Raw genomic sequence first — 17,583 nt, 5'->3', positions numbered from 1 at the left:
CCTCTCTCTCACTCACTCAATCTCCCCTTTTCTCTCTCTCTCTCTCTCTCTCTCTCTCTCTTTTACTCACTCACGCCCTCTCTACTCCCAGCTAACAATGTGAGGGCAGATTGATTAAACAGACATAGCCCCAGACCTGCGTGCATGTGCTGCTCTTTTATCTGATTCCCTCCATTTCAAATTCTGTGTATGCAGTGCCTGATTGTATCCTGCTCTGTGTCAGCCTGCGCTGGCCCCCGTGGCTGATTAAATCAGGTTTTGCAACTTTATCTGTGTTTACTTTGTCATTATCAAAAATAGTGCTCTTTCAACACCACCCCATTTCAGAGCTGAGACACCTGAAGGCTGCTCACTTTAAAAAGGCTGCACTGGTTATAGTCGTCATCCACATACAGCTTTCTACCAAAGCACACAAGCACAGACTTGTACTTCAGTGTTTTTGACAGTCCTGGAATTAAAGTGTGAACAGGGTAAACAGAGCAACAGGGCGTGTGGGTTTTTTTTTTTTGACATAGTCTGTAATCTCGTGAGCTGTCCGTCAGAGATGATGTGACTTCTCCAATCTCCAAGCCGTTGACATGTGACTGCCGTGCAACTGACTCATCCCTTTGGCTCGACACAAGCAGGAGTGCTGATTAGACTATTAGCCCACTCACCGCTACCTCCCTGATTGGCTATCGGCTGCACTGTGATCCACTTTACTTCTCGCAAACATGCAACCATACAGCCACACAATCAGTACAGACTAAGAAAAACCAAGCATGTCACTGTAGCATAATCTACAAGACTATAGGAGCCCTCATGACCACAACAATAACCTCATGCTCACCCCTCAGGCTCCATGCAGCTTCAGCATTCCTCGCTGAAACACTCCCACTATATACAGTATGTTCAAATATTTAATTTAACTACTCATATAAGTCTGTTTTTTTGAGCCCATGTGTTTCTTTAAAAAGGGCGTACTGTCCGTACAAGCTGGGGAAAGTCTCCCCTCGCCTAGTCATGATCTCAGGACAGCCTGTGGCTCATTAGGGCTTGGGGTCATAGGGATGATATATAGACTGCCATGGATGGAGGGTCTGCTAAGGACCTCAGCAGCTACTAATGGTATTTGTGTCCGGCAGGCAGTGTCTCCTGGAAAGTTGTTGGTCAGTTGAGACACATACCATATGATATGTCATATTCACATGAGGGTGCAGTAGTTAACTTAACTGTTAATGCAAATGTATTTTCTTACCAGGTCTGAGGCCTTGTTTAGTTTTGTTTCAGGAAGCCCGTCAACTTTTGTTAAGTATGTTCTTCATAATTATTGACTCTGTTTAGCTGTAACCTTACTTAATGATACAAACACACAAGTAAGAGTGGGTTAAAGCAATGCTTGAAGTTCATCCATTACTGAAAACAATGCCCACAGGAGACACCTGACATTCCATTCATATTCTGAAGCTCAGATCACCACTACACAAACACTCTGACTCAAACACAATCAGAGAGAGAAAGCCAATCATTCAGGTGATCAATACTCTGCTCTCACTCTATTTACCAAAGTCCTCACAATACATTGCCAACATTTTCAAATGGGACTTGATGTAATGGAAACTGATTTTTTTTCCCCTTTTTCACTAGGGGACCATAGAGTGTTTGTGATAAAAAAGCAGGAAGTCGTGACCTTGGAATGTGGGTGAACCATGAGTCACTGAAATTTCCTATGCCGTACAATAAGAACACACAGCTACCCGATCCACAGACTGGCTCATGCACTTTTTTCCCCCACTTCTTCTATTCTTCCCCTGCAAGCGGCAAGCCCTGCCCAAAGCAAATGGATTGTTAATGTTGATCTTGTCGACTTGTAAAAACAGCCAGTTTTGCTAAATGCGGCATTGAGAGTTCCCTTCCGCAGTAGCCAGGAAGGTGCCAAAGTAGGACTAATTCAACATCAATGGAAGAGGAAAGTGGGGAAAAAAATGCATTTTATACACACTTTACAGGATGTGTCGAAATTGTCCCTGAGTATTTCAAACATGCTTTTCTATTTTTGGTCCTGAACAAACCAGCATTCGATTGAGAAAGTGTGCAATCAGAGGACAGGGAAAGGACTTGTGTTTGGAGGGTGATGTGAGTGGAGATTCTGAACTGGGGGAAGGGTTGGAGTTGACGGGGCAGCAGGGGCCGGTGGCAGTTCTGGAGGAATTGGGGTGGGGTGGGGTGGGGTGCTGGATGGGGAGGGGGGGGTAATCCCTGTGGAAAGACAAAACACAGGACCAGGGACACAGCTGGTAATTTGGTAAGAGAGGTCACTCACAGTAAACATAAGCTGTTTAGAGAAGGCCTGGAAAGGCCATTACTTCTCAAGCCTGTGTGGGATGGAAAGAGAGAAAGAGAGAGAGAGAGAGAGAGAGAGAGAGAGAGAGAGAGAGAGAGAGAGAGGAAAAAAAGGAAAGAACACAGTGGCTTGCTATGTGAACTCCACATTTCCTCTCCGTATCCCGTATTATGTGTGGCAAAACAAAACTTTTTCTCCCACAGCGCACCACTATGCTGGCTCCCAACTTGTTCTCAGCACTTTTTTTAGCGCCCGTGCGTAGTGCCTCGATGGCTATCTTGAGGAGATCACAAGCTTCAGACACACTATTCACATAATGGCGCTGATATGAATCGGCTCATTCTGACAAACAGCTGTGGAACACAGCCAGGCCAGCGAGATGTATGGATGCCCTCGCACATGTGTGCAGTAAACAAACAGCCCGTACACAATACGGGTCTCTGTGCGACACATGGGGAGGTGTTCCTCCGAGCTCCACGCAGAGTGGAATGAAGGAGCCGTGGGAGTCTGCTCACAACAGGCAGATTTAAGACCTCCGTGCACGATCGCCCAGCGCACCGAACATGACCCCAGGGGGTCAGCGAGGCCACGGAGGAGAACGACGCAGCAGCGTCGATCCACCACCATTTCTCTCTCTCTCTACCTCTCTCTCTCTTTCTCTCTCTCTCTCTCTCTCTCTCATCGTCCCTCAAGTCAAAACACGCCGGTGCACACTGACCATGTTTCCAGCACTGTGAACTTGACTTCCCAGTCAAGGCCTGCGCAGGCCTGAGAGTCCATTCTCTCTACCTCCTGAGAATAGTCTCAACATCTGCCAAACATTGAGATAAGCACACAGGAAAACACCAACTCCAAGTTTACAAGAATATGATGTTCCTTACCTGATAAGGACAACAACACCAGGAATGCCTTCTTCAAGTGCTTCAACTCATTTCAAGAAGAAAAAAAAACCGGATGTGTACGATAAACATTTTGGAGAGCTTCACCTTGTTAAAGTCAAGAAGCATGTGTGCTTCAGCTTAACCACAGAGGCAACATTTACATAGAGTGACTGGAGAAAACAGTGTATCCCCTTAAGTCTCAATTATATCTCTTACACTGCATCCTTTCTTGCGAGACAATGGCACATTGTCCTGGCCGGCGTCTGAGCCAGAGACTCGGCGGCCTATGTTTCCCCCTGTTCACGGATCACATGCACAGCTACTTCCAGCGGGGTTGCCCGATGGACAGAAATTCCAAGACTTTAATAATGCAACGTCACCGCGATCCCCTTGATTTCTGCCTGCCTTTGAACTTTTCATTAAGAGGCTCTTTCAGCACACTCTAACGGTGTATCCTGCACACACACACAGACACACAGACACACACACACACACACAAACATACACACACATACACACACACACACACACACAGAGAAGCGACTACGTGCGTTTCTGCCAAATACACAAATGAATGGCTGGAACCCCCCGCTGACTCTGCATAGGATTTTAATGAATCAAACGAGAATTGTGTGTGCAAATGTATTCGAGGTTGCTCATCGGAGAGCTGGGGCTGTGAAAGAGCGCCTTTCTCGTCCACTCTCAGCTCGTGGCACCCGGTTACATTTTGGCCCTTGTTTAAAGCCGTCTTTAAAGTTAGATGAAAGCCGTAGCTGTGTCACTCACTACAGAGGGTGGGAGATGGACTCGTCTCTGTGGCAAATGTGTCAGATATGTTTTTGTGGGCTGCTCAACACACAGTGCAGGGCAACATATGCAAGATCATTACACACAAAGACCACAGTGTTTGAGTGGAGTGGTCCCTGTGCCACATTGGCACTTGTGATAGCACCATCTAGTGTTCCACACGCACCAACCCTTCAGTCATGTGTACAACACATACAGATACAGACACATCGAGACACACACACACACACACACGCTGGATTTACAGTCCGTCCTTTGGGTTGAGAAAACAAAGGAAATTGTTATTTAATGCAATAAACTTTTCATATGGACACGTCCCCCCCCCCTGGTGCCATGCTAAGTGGTTAGCACAGTGCGCAGTGTGGAGTCAGGGGTTGCCGTCGGGAGAGAGAGGGTTGCCGGCTGAGGAATCTGCTCTGTCCTTTTAACACATGGTGCGACGCACAAATCCCTCCCCCTCTCACCACAGCGCTGCCATCTGGGCCAAAGTACCAAGCCCCCAACAGGATTACACAGATCATACATTGGAAATCCAGGAAACAAACTTGAGTTAAGAAATGCTAATTGGAAACAATCATCCTCTTGTGCTAGATATTAGATCTTGTCAACATGATGAAGAGACTGCTCCAGTGGCTTCACGAGATGCTGTGCACATTTCTGTACTGGGAATTACATTATTGCTGCAATATATAACACTGTCAGTTATGGTCATTGGTCTGTGTTCATTTTGGACCAAAGTTTGAAAATGAGCTCTGTGGAGCTACTCAGTTACCACAAGTTTGTTTTCTTATGCCCCTCGGGTCATTTGTCTCACTGGAATTACCAATATTGCTGTTACATTTAAAACTAACAGGCTGTCTAAATACACATTAATTCACATGTACAGTCCAATGTGAACCAATGGTGGATATGACAAAAGACAGCAAATCAGTGAGGAAATGACTTTCAGGATATTCCTCCCTGAGGTAATGACACACTTGACCTGTAGGCTGCCACTTTACAGGTACCTTTCAACGTGAAAGATATTAGCAAAATGTCAGTGAAAGACTCGAAGAAATCTCACACCCTGGCAGCTCCTTCAATTATGTGGGGACCAGGCAAAGAAGGACATGAGCCCACACCTATGGGCACTGAATGAGCACCATCTTCCCCTTGTCATTATGTCACGCCTGGCTATGCCGTGCTGGCTGTGTCTCTCCCTGACTTGGCCCTGCGTGGGTAATCCAGCCTGCATTTCCTACTGCTGCTGTTCTGTCACCTTTAGGTGGAGCTGTTGCGGTGGGCCGCGCCGCGCTAATTGGTGGGCCAATGAGAGGGCCTTTAAAATCACCGCCTTCCAGTCGGCTCGCTCTCTCTTTCTGCTACCTTGGCCTGACGACGAGAGGCTGGCTGTGGTCGTCGCTCCTTGCCCATTCACCTTTTTGCTCTACACTTACATCATACTGATATGCACGACACTTTTGGTTTGCTTACCACTTACTGACTTCGGACAAATCATTCGTTAATAAACCAACATCATATTTAAACATTAAGTTCAGTGTGGTCTCCCCTATGTCAGCTCTACTTTGAGCCAAGTGGTCCTGACAATTATCAGTAGGATGACAGCAAAAGAGGAGCTCCCAGAGATAAACCAAACTAATTACCCTTGGCAGAGGACTTTCAGTTTTTTTGGACAAACCCTGAGCAATCAATAGTTGCTTGTCTTTACGGTCATCGGCTTGGGCCCTGAAAGGGCAACAAAGACAATCCATTATTCTGTGCCCTGGAGGCTCGCCACCGGGGCTGTTTTGGCCCTCTCAGGCATAAAGCACAAAAACATAAAAGGCCCTGTATTCTCCAGACACGACCGGACTGCGCAAATACACGTCTGTTCTCCGTCTCAATGATATTTTTGTTCCAACTAAATGTTGTTTTCTTTCTGACCTCATTTAGGGAATCTCGCCCCTTCCCTGCCTTTTTCTTTAAGGTTGCTGCTATGGTGGGGAGTGGGTTTGGTAATAGCTGGGTGGCAATCCAATGTGTGCCTCACTCGTATATCACTCCTCGGTTAGGCTGAGGACGTCTGTCTGACAATGGGCTACTAAAACAACAACACACTAAGGTAAAGAAAGACATGGCCCTGCACAGTCCTTGCCATCAACGTGTTGCACGACACTGTTGTAAAGTGGTGAGTCTACTTTGGCAGTACTTCTGAAAGTGCTAGAATTGATGACGCCACCCACATTACAAAATATTAACCAAAAGCAAAGGGTTTGTGGAGTTGTTAGAAAGCGCTTGCTAGTTTTGCCTGTGTGCTGATTTCTCTTCATAGAGTTCTGCATGGAGATTGTACTCCTTAAGCCATAGCTCTCATCACTGGATTCGAAAACACAGCTGCGGTGTGTGTACTGTACATGAGTGTGTGTGAGTGTGTGTGTGTGTGTGTGTGTGTGTGTGTCTAACAGGGAGACAGAATGAGAAAAGAGTAACAGAGAACGAAAGGCAGAAAAAAGAAGACAAAGAGAAGTCAGGGTGAGATACTAAAAGACCCAGAGACCCAGAGACTGGATTCAACAGACAGAGTGAGAGAAAACGAATGGAAACAGCTGTTGACTCCAAAGCCTTTAACTGATTCCACATTCCCCCTTGAGGAAAACCTGCCATCTTGGGCCATTAGCCAAAGGTATAGAGGGTGTGTCTCTCGCACAATGATAATTTTGGTACAACTCTTCAGACTGACACCACGGATGAGTCAAAACTCAAGCCTGTGCTATACCGCTCAATATAATGTACAGTATACTCACAAAGCCCAGAATGCAAAAGCCAGATGTGAAGTCAAACAATGGAGCAGCTGTTGTGACATAAAGGAGATTTTATTACGAGAATCAGAGTCGTGGGCCCTCAATGAGACTGCCATAAGTTTACTGTCCTGTTTTTAAAAATGCACTGTCACTATGTCAGTGGTTATACATTTGTTATATGTCTAGCCTGCTCCTCTAAATGTTGCTAGACATGAAGGAAGTGAGATGCAGCTTCTCAGAGGCTGTGGCACCCACTGATGCGAGGTGAGAGCGAAACCGCACGTAAATACGAAACACGTGCTACCCAGTCCGATGCGACAGCCCATGGAGGGACATGTTTTTATTTCCCCTGTGGTAATTACACCACAGGCAAGACTGAGGCTGTCTGCTCCTTCTGAGTGCCAGACAACCCCAAATCACTGGCCTGAGTTACACAACACTCTCATTTCGCCATTTGAAGGTCACACTGCACTGTGCCATAGTAGATCCACGACAACGGCGCTGATAATCCTAATGAAATAGCTTGATGTTAAAAGCAGTTAAAAGATGTTATTTTTCCTGAATTTTTTTTTTTTTTTTTTTTGGTAAAGCTCCTCTGGTAACGCCTTTAAAATTCTCCATCTCGCCTCTAATTAAAATCACAATAAGGCAAGGAGCAACTCACTCCTGCCAAAAAAACACTGAGTAGTCGTATTATAATAGCTCCAAAAGCCGCCGGTGGAAAACTCACTCCCAAAAACTTTTTAAGAGTAAGCGCTTCCAGCTACTGGAGGCCTGTCAGCTGACATCATACCCCGGCGACTGACTGTGCACCTACGGAATGGGAGTTTCCATCATCTCTGAATCCATAATACTTTTACAGAGATCAGATTTGACAGTAAGACCGAGTGGGAAAAATGAAGGCAGGGATGGGTCTGTCCCTTCACCTTAAGGCTGATCACTTAACTTCCCTGGGATTGGAGTTCCATAACCAAATATCTGGCCCTGAACAAGACATCCCAATTACGGCCGCTCTTTGATGTTTCTGACTTGACATTCATCCATGCATGAGAGGCTCTGTTGGCACTAATGAATAGAATATCATTGTACAAATTGGTAATGATGTTGTCATGTTAACACTTGGCATTTGGTGAAATGTGGAAAGGCTTGCTGACAAAGACACTGTTCAGTTCGAATCAAAACCCTTGTGCAATCTCACAGTCTCACAAGCCCTGTCACTTCCTGACTGGGAGCCTGGAGAGTGTGCATTCTGCATGTTGCTCTCTGTTTGTTTTTTCCCCCCAACTGCATTTCCCATGACCCCCACATGTGGTCATGTCTCTTTCTCAGTGCTGCTATGGAGGCAGGAAATGAGTGGGGTTCAGAGGTCAGAGCAATGTCTGAAACAACTATGACTTTAATTACCCCTTAAAAACTCCATTAGACAATGTGGCTCAAAGGGAGCAGCGTCATTGGCTACTCAACCGCAGACCTCCACCCTACACACAACATCCAGCTGTGTTAAGGACTTTTGCACATGGAGGAAAATATTTGCAGATGCATTACCTGTAAGATAGCCTACACCCTATTCTCCAGAATTATTGTTGTGTCACCACATTGCAATCTTCTTTTGAAATGCTTGTGTACTCTCCAGCCCTGCCCTTAATTAACATGCTCACATAAAGAAAATGATGGAAGGTGCGGGGCTTTGTCATTTAAAGAGAGGTGCCAAGAAGATTAGATCTAATTTGTAGTGATTCATATTTGTATTCATCTTTAAAACTTCTGATAAATGGCTAACTGAATGGCTTATAAATGAAGTGTTGGTGGGAAGTAACCATCTGTCAAATCTGGAGAGACCGGACAGAACTGGATGAAAGTGACAGTTGTCACTGTGTCGCTTCTGTGCTCCGAATCATTCATTATGATTGGTTCCTTAGCCATAATAGACACTTGGTATATAGTCTATCTATTATACGCAAGGACCTGACGTGCTAACGTTTGCAAAGGCTCTGACTCAAATATCGTTGAAATACCTTGTGCATGGCGGTCGACGATGATGAGTACCTTGACATCCATGGTCATCCATACCTCTGTTGACGACGTCTGTCCGACTAAAATATAGAAAGCAAAACAAAGTTTATACTGCTGTTATCGATTTGAAACTAGAGAGGGAAAGATGTCTCCTTGCACCACTCCGACTGTCTGGGAGTGGAGGCATCCACGACTGTTGTCAGTGAGGTCATAATATCTAGCTACAGATTTTTAACGCGACATAATTATAAAATTCACAAGGCATATGCAGTATGTAGCAAGACATCTGTTTAATGTGTCATTTACTTACCACGCCTGCCCTAGGTCCTTACCACAGTTGTCTACTGTCATCAGTCTTGATTTGGAAAGAAAAGTGAGAAACCAAAACAACGCATTAACTCTCCAACAACCGAGGGCATACCGTTTTGTGGAGGTAGCTTGTATGTGACTCTCAGCCTATACATTACATATTTCCGACTTCTTCTCGCGGTTTGAAATTCTGGAACATTTTTTCCAACGCCTAGCTCCCCATAACAGTCAGTTCACTGTTTCAGTCGACCGCCCGCACAACTCGTTCTTTAAAAAGGAGGCAACAGACTACATTTTCAAGTCATGACACGATGGTACGAATCACTGCCAATCCCCCTACCCTCCCACTTCACTGTAAGCAGTTAAATACACAAAACCGTCCTGGAGGCACTCCCCACACAATGGAGTCCAACTTCTATTTGAACATAGCCTAGCCTACTAATGAAGAGGGTGAGTAGTAGCCTATGCATAAAACTTGTAGCCTACCTAATAGTTCCGCAAACAACGCACAGCACATTCATAATTGCCTGATGGACTTGTAGGCCTATAATCAAAAGCTGCATTCAATAAGCGTTAGAAAGCTGATGTGATAGGCTATCTGTAAGGTTGGTTAATTGCTTCTTAACATCTGTTAATGATAACCTATAGCCGTATTAATTATACTTAATTTCCAAACCTTTATCATTAGAATTTTACGAGATCTAATTCCATGTGTTAATATGTATGCCTATCTTGATGTCACTTATTGCAGAAGGCTTTGCTTTTTCACGTATCATGACTGAAAAACAGCCTGTGTTAAAAACAAATAGTTCTCTTAAAATCTGTGGCAAATTTTCCATATTTTGTACTAAGAAAATGTACACCATTAGAAAATATAGCGCCATCCGGTGGCAGATAGTGTAATGACGTTGTATGTTGTATGTGTTTTGCCTATACCTTTTTCAAACAGATTTGTGATATTCCAGATTCACAAATTTATATTAGCCCTTAAACAATCAGAGAACAATCCAAGCATTTTATTCAAACAAAAGTATACAATATTAGTAGTACAAAATGCAACAGGCATGACAAAAAATGTGTGTCATGTTTAATCCGTGTCAAAGATGCCCTGAGTGGTATTCTGCACTGGCAGTGTTGAAGGTGCAGTGGTTGTAATCACAGACATGTTGGAAGTATTGCAGTAAAACATCTCTGCCCCGTGAGAGCAGTCCTGAGGGTAAAGGATTGTCATGATTAGACCAATGGTCATAACAAAGACTCCAGCCATCAAGATGATGCAGGGGATGATGTTCTCCCCCTGAAACCAGCGACCTGATGACAGCTTCAAGAAACATGCTGATGGAATGATGAATATGAGTGGGGTAGCGCTTAACACACCCTACAGGAAAGGCATGGATGTAGGTAGAGGGGGAGAGATACAAACAGAGAGGAGATGAGTAAATTAGATTTCTCAAAACTGAAATCTACTAATTATGTTAAAATCCTTAAAATTCAAAGGAACAATAATGGTAAGGGGAATCAGCAACACACTGATCTCTCTCACCACTCTCTGTATTTACTTGGAAGCCCAAATGTGAAGTTAAATCCAAGTGGTTATTTCACTAAATGAGTGTATGTAGGCCTATTCAGTGAGCCAACTGTAAGAAAATGTAGTTTAACAGAAGTAGAAGATGTCAAACTTACATTTAACTCCAGAACAACACCAAGGCAGTCAAAACCCAGAGAAATGGCAGTACACATAGATACTATAACGAAGGTAACCACAACATGGGCAGTGTTGGAGAGAACTCCTTTGAAGAAAACATTTGACACCACCTATGGAAGGCATAATAGTAAGTATGTAATATTTTACCGTAATATACACATACTCTCTCTCTTTCTCTCTCTCACACACACACATAAACACAGTAACACAAAAATCACTAAAAAACAAAATAAAAACACACAAAAATATGTATTCCATTTGTATCAGTAATGCCATACAACCGTACCTCTCGTGTAACAAAGCACTCAAGAGGAAAAGTTGTTACAATGCTGATCCCATAGCAGAAGCGGCCAAACGTAGCAAGGTTATCATTTCTGCAGTAGTTCTCAAATATGTCCCCTGTCATGTAAAATGAGACATTATTATGTTATATACTCCCAACCTTTCTCACGGCACATCAACGGTTAGCCCGAGAATTCTCGTCGTCGCAATTCAAAATTCCACTGGAGCTCCGAGCGGATTTGTACACGCAGCCTTACAACACTGTTTACAGCTCTTCGAGTCACGGTAAAATGTCATTTTTGGTACATAGCTAATTTAGATACACTTATGGTGTGGGTGCTTGCGTTTCTTTAGGAATCCGCCGTCTTGGTTTGTATAGAAATGAATATTAAGTGACACATACACGTAAGAGGTTGGACATACGTAATATGGTTGGTAATATGTGACGTTTCTATATACATATATACAAATATAATATATGTGTTAATACAGACCTGTGTCACATTTTAACACTTTGTCTGGACCTTTTATCCACAGACATCACTGTTTACCTTGTGTGTAACCTGTGAAGGTGGCATAGCCTGCCACAGCAAACGCAGCACTGACCAGGAAGGCAGAGCCCACTGACAGGTGTGTGACACGTGACCAGTTGCTCAAAGTGGGCTCTCGTAGGGAGCCATAAATCAGGAAGCTGTTGTGATGGCAAATGAAGGCTAGGGCACAGACGCACACACACACACACACACACACACACACACACACACACGTGAAATGTCACACAATTGAAATGTGAAATGAAAAACATGTTCCGCAGTATCCTGACAAATCCAGTTGAGCCCTCACCAAAAGACATGACACCAACTGCCTGGATGGCATTCCACCTTGCAAATGACCATGCATCCTCTGCAGGGGGACTATGGAAGCACATATAAAGAAGTAAGGTTACACTGAGGTTATATGAAACAAAGACAGATATAACATGACTGTATAGAATAGAATGAAAGATATTCTTAAGTAAGTGCATGGGAAAAGACTATGAGTATGCAGTAGACTGTAAAAGAAAGGAGGATTTTGTATGACAATCAGAAATAGCGCTAGAGATGAAGAGAGTGAATATAGGCAGAGATCATATATTTAAGACAGAGATTTATGGAAGCACAGTTCTTTGTACATCTGTGGTCCTAGAGTAGCTGCTCTGATGATGACCATGATGAGGATAGCAAGAGTCAACACCATGGAAAGTAAGGATACCTGCAAACACAGGACAAATGATTGCATCACATTTGATGGCAGACTGTTTTCACCCTACAGCAGATGCTGATGAGGACGCAATCAGTACCTTTCCCAACTTGGCTATGTCACGATAAAGAGACAGTGGAAGAGTGGTGAGAATGGTGGATGCCAGGATGACAAAATGGCGCTCTGCAAGCATGCTTTCTGGGCCAACTAGATAAATGAATAGATGAGAGGACCATACTGTAATTTTAAACAATTAACTCTACCCATTATGCAGTATATTGCAAATTTTGAGCATGAAAGTAAAAAGGACAAAACAAACCTCCAGGTATCCTCAGAAACACCTTTGTCAGAGTGTCTCCTGCAATGATGTTATAACTGATCATTGCTAGGGGGAGGGAAATAAAAAGTTTATTATTATATATAAAAAATAATAGTTCATTTTTTTTCATAATTACAAATTGCAGCTGCAGTTGCACATTTACAATTACATGTTCCATCCTCTGTGTTTGTGCCTCTTAAGGCAATTGGTCAGGATTTGTATTAATCTTAAAACGTAAGATTTCTTCCATTCACCAAAATAAGTTGGGGCTGCACAAAGTGGACTTACCTATAAAGGGATATAGAAACTGCAGCACAGACAGCACCAAATATCCAGCGAATCCAAATGTGCTGTACACTAAAGACTGGTAACTGCATGTCCCTGAGATATTGCCACCTTTAATCAGCAGTATGATCGAGTAATCTGAGGGTGAAGCAAGCAGATGAGGAATGAGAGGGCAGATAAATGGTGCAACATTTTACAGGACTGCTTGAAGTTTACAAGCAGATATATATATTTTTTCTTGATGCATCTTATATCCTCAGGGTAAAAGTAATCAATAATACAATTCAATTGCAATCTGTGATACCTGTGATGAAAGCAACACCCACAAGCAGCAGCAATCCTAGTGGTAGACCAGCTTGGTTGAGAGAATATGGTAATCCTGCATTCAAGGCAAACAAACCATATTTTATGGAATCATTTTTGTGTAAAAGCTTATGCATCTGCACGGCTTTATGCCTATTGCAAATGGAGAGTCTATCTTCAAACATCTCCATGTTTCTGCTTGCATGTGCTGTGGTTTTTAAAAACAACCCTGTGTAGATGGATAACCCATGTGGATCAACGATGCATAGTCTGAATGGAATTATTTTTTTCAGGTCATATGATTCAGCACCAGGGACACGATTATATTTGAAACTATTAATAACTAGTGAAAATATGAATTAACAGTAATAAAATATGACAATGCTAAACATAGGTTATATGCTAACCAACAAAATACATCAACAATTCAATAGCCACATTTTTGTTAATTTTAAGAGAATACAGGAGGGAAAGGAAACTTAACATCAGTCACCTATAATTCCAGATCCGATAATTGAATTGATGAAATTAAAAGATGCAGAGGTCATCGAACTTGTTCCTCCTTCGACCTCGTCTTTTTGCGTCGATAAAAGTGATTTGCGATCATCATTTTCAGTCTGAAAAAGACACAATGTACAGAGAAGTAATGACTGACTACTGATTGTCCTCTTCCTCCAAGACACTTGAACTTCCATTCCCATCAGCAGTTAGAAAAACCCACCTGTTGATCTCCGACACGTTTGTTGAGTATACCATTCTCCATTTCAAAAATCATTACCGTCTCCCTTCAACTAGTTATAGCCTACCAAGCCACACATTACTGTTAGCTTACTCAATGTTGCGTGTGCACAGTGCGCACAGATCGCGCCGGGTGAACTCAATCCAACCACATGATCTTTTTTTTCCTCCTCAGTCTGGTCTGCTGATGGCAAGAGTTTATGGCAGCTCAGCCCGAACGAATGAGTCGCGCATACTTACCCTATTCCCGTTTAAAAAAAAAAATAAGCAGCGTTTGACACACATACAGTAGGCCTACTCCAGCATGCACAAACCCGAATTAAACAAAAGCTATTTACCAGTAGCCTACAGTCACTCTTTGTGTAGATAAAATGCCAGATATGAGGGGCATTAGGAGAAAATGCACTGGGTATCTTGGGTTTTAGTAGCAAGCTGCCCACAGGTCCCTTTATGCTGGACTAGATTTGCTGTTAAGAAACATGAGGTGTTAGGCTGTGAAAACATGTGGCCCTGAGAGGAAACTTGCATAATGACTTTATAAAGCAATGCCCGAGTTAGAACATTAAGCTAGATGTGTAATCATATTTTTTTTTCATGGTAAATTAGCTATAGTGTTCAGAGTGCAGGTCAGCTGACATGGCCTGAGGGCACAGAGAGAAAGGGGGCACATGGGGTCAGGGGTTAATTAGGGAAGCTTTGTAGCTTGCCAGAAGGAATACCAACATTCCAAGTAACCTTACTTTGCACTTCAATTAATAATAATAATAATACATTTTATTTAGAGTGCCTTTCATGTCACCCAAGGTCACTTCACAAATGAACAAAAACAAAAAGGTTGTTAAAATTATAGTCTCAAAAAATAAAAGTAAAAGGTTGTTAAAATTATTATCTCAAAAAATAAAAGTAAAAATCAGTCAGTCAGTCAGTCAGTCAGTCCATAAGCCATCTTGAAGAGATATGTTTTAAGTCTGTTTTTAAAGTCAATAATTGAGTGACAGTGTCTGATGTAGCCTGGCAGTGAATTCCACAGCTTGGGGGCGATGTAGCTGAAAGCCCTCTCTCCCTGGGTGCTGAGGTTCACATTAGGGACATGCAGTAGGCCTGCTGAGGAGGATCTCAGTGAGCAGGCAGGGGTGTAGACTAGGAGGTCAGTGAGGTAGGTGGGGGTATAATTGTGTAGGGCCTTGTATGCCAGGAGTAGGACTTTGAAATGTATTCTGTAGGCAACTGAAAGCCAGTGCAGTTGCATCAGTAGGTGTTACATGAGTGGATTTGGAGCCTATAATAATCCTTGCTGCAGAATTCTGAATTAGTTGGAGTCGATGGCGTAGCTTGTTAGGGATTCCGGACAAGATGGAATTACAGTAGTCAAGGCGGGATGTCACATACGCATTTACAAGGACTTCTGCACTCTGCTGGGTGAGCACTGGGCGAAGCCGTGCAGTGTTCCTAGATGGAAAAAGGCACTTTGAGACATACTGTTTATGTGCGCACTAAATGAAAGTGTATTGTCCAGTATGACACCAAGGCTCTTAGCCTGGTTGGAGCAAGGGATGGTGCTGAGATCTATACAAAGGGTTATTAGAGGTGTAAATGAACATAGCATACAGTGATTTGGGTCACATTTTTAATGGAGAAAATATTTCTCCACACCCTTATAGGCCTAAAGTTTGTATTATACATGTTGTATTTTATAAGAATCATGGACAACAGAGTGCTCCCAAACATTTCATTAAAAATACACAAGATTGATTCAATACTTTGTCACCGCCTCATTTGTGTGATTGCTGCTCATTAGTCACTGTCCAGCTAGGCTGCTGTGTCCGCTGCTTACCTCATGAAATGCAGATAGATACAGTTCATCTTCAGCAGTGAGAGGATGAAGAGGGTAGATACAGTTCATCTTCAGCAGCGAGAGGATGAAGAGGGTAGATACAGTTCATCTGCAGCAGCGAGAGGATTCAAGTCACCAGCTTCATTCCCACCACCAGCAGCAGCACCACCATCCTCCAGCCTCACATGATAAATGGCCCCCACAATCATTAGCAGCCTCGGCATCGTGCAACACTACCCACTTGCCACTGTCTGCTCAGTGCTCTTCGTCTCTCCTTGTTATTGTGCAGTGGTGTTCCCACTGGCTGACCCTGGCTCTGCCTAGCAGCTCTGACTCTTCAGCTGAGAGTGTGTAATTTAGAGAACCATCCCAACTCAAGTCGCGTGATAAGAGCAACTGCACATATATAATGGTCAAGCCAGTGGTTCAAGAGAATAATTCAAGGTTTAGAGAAACTTAGGCCCAGCGGTCAGTGTGATGTGGCAGAGTGTTAAGAGCTCATAGAGGGGATATGATGACTCAGAGCTGTCAAGCAACAGACAGGGAAATGACCCATAATAAACCCATAGCTGAGTCGACTGGATATATTGATGAAGATCCACCCCTTTGACAGTATCTGAAACATGCTACACAAGTGCTTTTCCTAGTAAGTAAAGCAAAGTAGCTTAGTAAAAAACTTTGACATCATAATTGATGACCGATTTAATTTCTCTGACCCCGACATAAATGCCAGGTCAAATTCAAGGCTCTTTTCTTCCTCGTTGCTGGAATGAGTTGCCCAGTGCTCTCTGTTCCTGTGTTTTGGGTCTTTCAAGAGGGGTCTAAAGACATATCTGTTCAACATACACTTATTATATTAAGTTGTTCTTATGAGTTATGGTTTGTATGGTTTATTTTCACTAGGCTATGGATCATTGATATTGCTTTGGCATTATTGTTTGTTATTGCTATTTTCCTTAATGTAGCCTAGTCTTAGCAATATTTTAAAACTATTCTCTGTTCATTTTGTAACTATTGTATTGCTTTTATTTGTAAGTCGCATTGGATAAAAGCACCTGCTAAATCACCATTATCACACACACACACACACACACATATATATATATATATACACACACTGTATATATAACCATAAATCACTTACTTCAGCTACCTCTCATAACCTGAGTATAACAAACTGACATATTTAAGTGCAGTATGTGACTAAATACAGAGGCATGCATGCACTACCTGTTACATACTCTCTCTCTCTGTCTCTTTTACACACATACACACACACATACAGAGAATAATCATGCCTGTAAGACCTGGTGGTGTGGTATTACAGATTATTTCATGCTGCTAGGCAACTACCGTACCTTGTGACATCTGGATGATCTTAGGGAAAGTTTCCTTGGAGATAGATCCTCTCTGCCTCACTGCATTTTGTCTGTCAGCCTGGTTGTCCCACTAAGCACAGCTAAATCTCCACACTACCATCACAACATCAACAACATGCCTTATAAATCTGGGACAGGACAGACTAGTTTTATGTATTACATATTTTGTTTTATTTCAGATGCATCACTTGAAGCGTTGTCAGACGGTCATTATTTACAGTCATTTGCTGGCAGGAACACTCAGTCCAGACAGTCTGCCTGTGTTCATTGATGTCAGTGCACACAGTAACCACCAGGTGCCATAAGAGCTCGCTGAAAGCAAACAAGCAAGTTGACCTAGACAGAGCTGTCCAGATCATGGGGTGGGGTGGTCATCTTTTAGTTCT

The 17,583-nt window shown here is 43.0% G+C and overlaps 2 protein-coding genes across 2 annotated transcripts in view; both read right to left on the bottom strand.

Annotated features, from left to right (window-relative positions):
• The window catches only part of cobll1b (cordon-bleu WH2 repeat protein-like 1b), a 28,332-nt gene extending 18,794 nt beyond the window's left edge, over positions 1-9,538 (bottom strand). Inside the window, exons 1-2 of the mRNA XM_076263515.1 lie at positions 9,115-9,538; positions 8,807-8,884 (exon numbers count right to left, since the gene is read on the bottom strand). Of these exons, the coding sequence (XP_076119630.1) occupies positions 8,807-8,884; positions 9,115-9,155 (119 nt within the window). The 5' untranslated portion in view covers positions 9,156-9,538. The remainder of the gene's footprint in view (positions 1-8,806; positions 8,885-9,114) is intronic.
• A 662-nt stretch (positions 9,539-10,200) lies between these two features.
• slc38a11 (solute carrier family 38 member 11) lies at positions 10,201-16,042 on the bottom strand. Its single transcript, XM_076262785.1, has 13 exons — positions 15,955-16,042; positions 14,621-14,625; positions 13,740-13,863; positions 13,248-13,322; positions 12,947-13,081; positions 12,659-12,724; positions 12,440-12,546; positions 12,272-12,351; positions 11,944-12,014; positions 11,652-11,813; positions 11,105-11,217; positions 10,797-10,928; positions 10,201-10,491 (listed from the first exon to the last, which is right to left on the bottom strand). The coding sequence occupies exons 1-13, from the start codon at positions 16,040-16,042 to the stop codon at positions 10,201-10,203; spliced, it is 1,449 nt and encodes a 482-aa protein (XP_076118900.1).
• Between the last annotated feature and the right edge of the window lie 1,541 nt (positions 16,043-17,583).

Source organism: Alosa pseudoharengus, unplaced genomic scaffold (assembly GCF_046254945.1).
Source record: "Alosa pseudoharengus isolate Yale_2024_CS ecotype anadromous, Long Island Sound unplaced genomic scaffold, YU_APseudo_1.1 YU_APseudo_1.1_scf_3, whole genome shotgun sequence".
Lineage (NCBI taxonomy): Eukaryota > Metazoa > Chordata > Actinopteri > Clupeiformes > Clupeidae > Alosa > Alosa pseudoharengus.
Note: the sequence above shows the minus strand (reverse complement) of the source record. Positions and strands in the feature narration are given on the sequence as shown.

What these genes read in the sequence shown, in the direction of transcription:
- slc38a11 (XM_076262785.1), bottom strand. Translation starts at nt 16,042, where the DNA reads ATGCCGAGGCTGCTAATGATTGTGGGGGCCATTTATCATGTGAGGCTG. An exon ending in CTTCACAGGTTACACACAAG is followed by an intron (nt 11,218 to 11,651) that starts GTAAACAGTGAT and finishes TTTACATGACAG; the next exon opens with GGGACATATTTGAGAACTAC. An exon ending in AGTGCTTTGTTACACGAGAG is followed by an intron (nt 10,929 to 11,104) that starts GTACGGTTGTAT and finishes TGCCTTCCATAG; the next exon opens with GTGGTGTCAAATGTTTTCTT.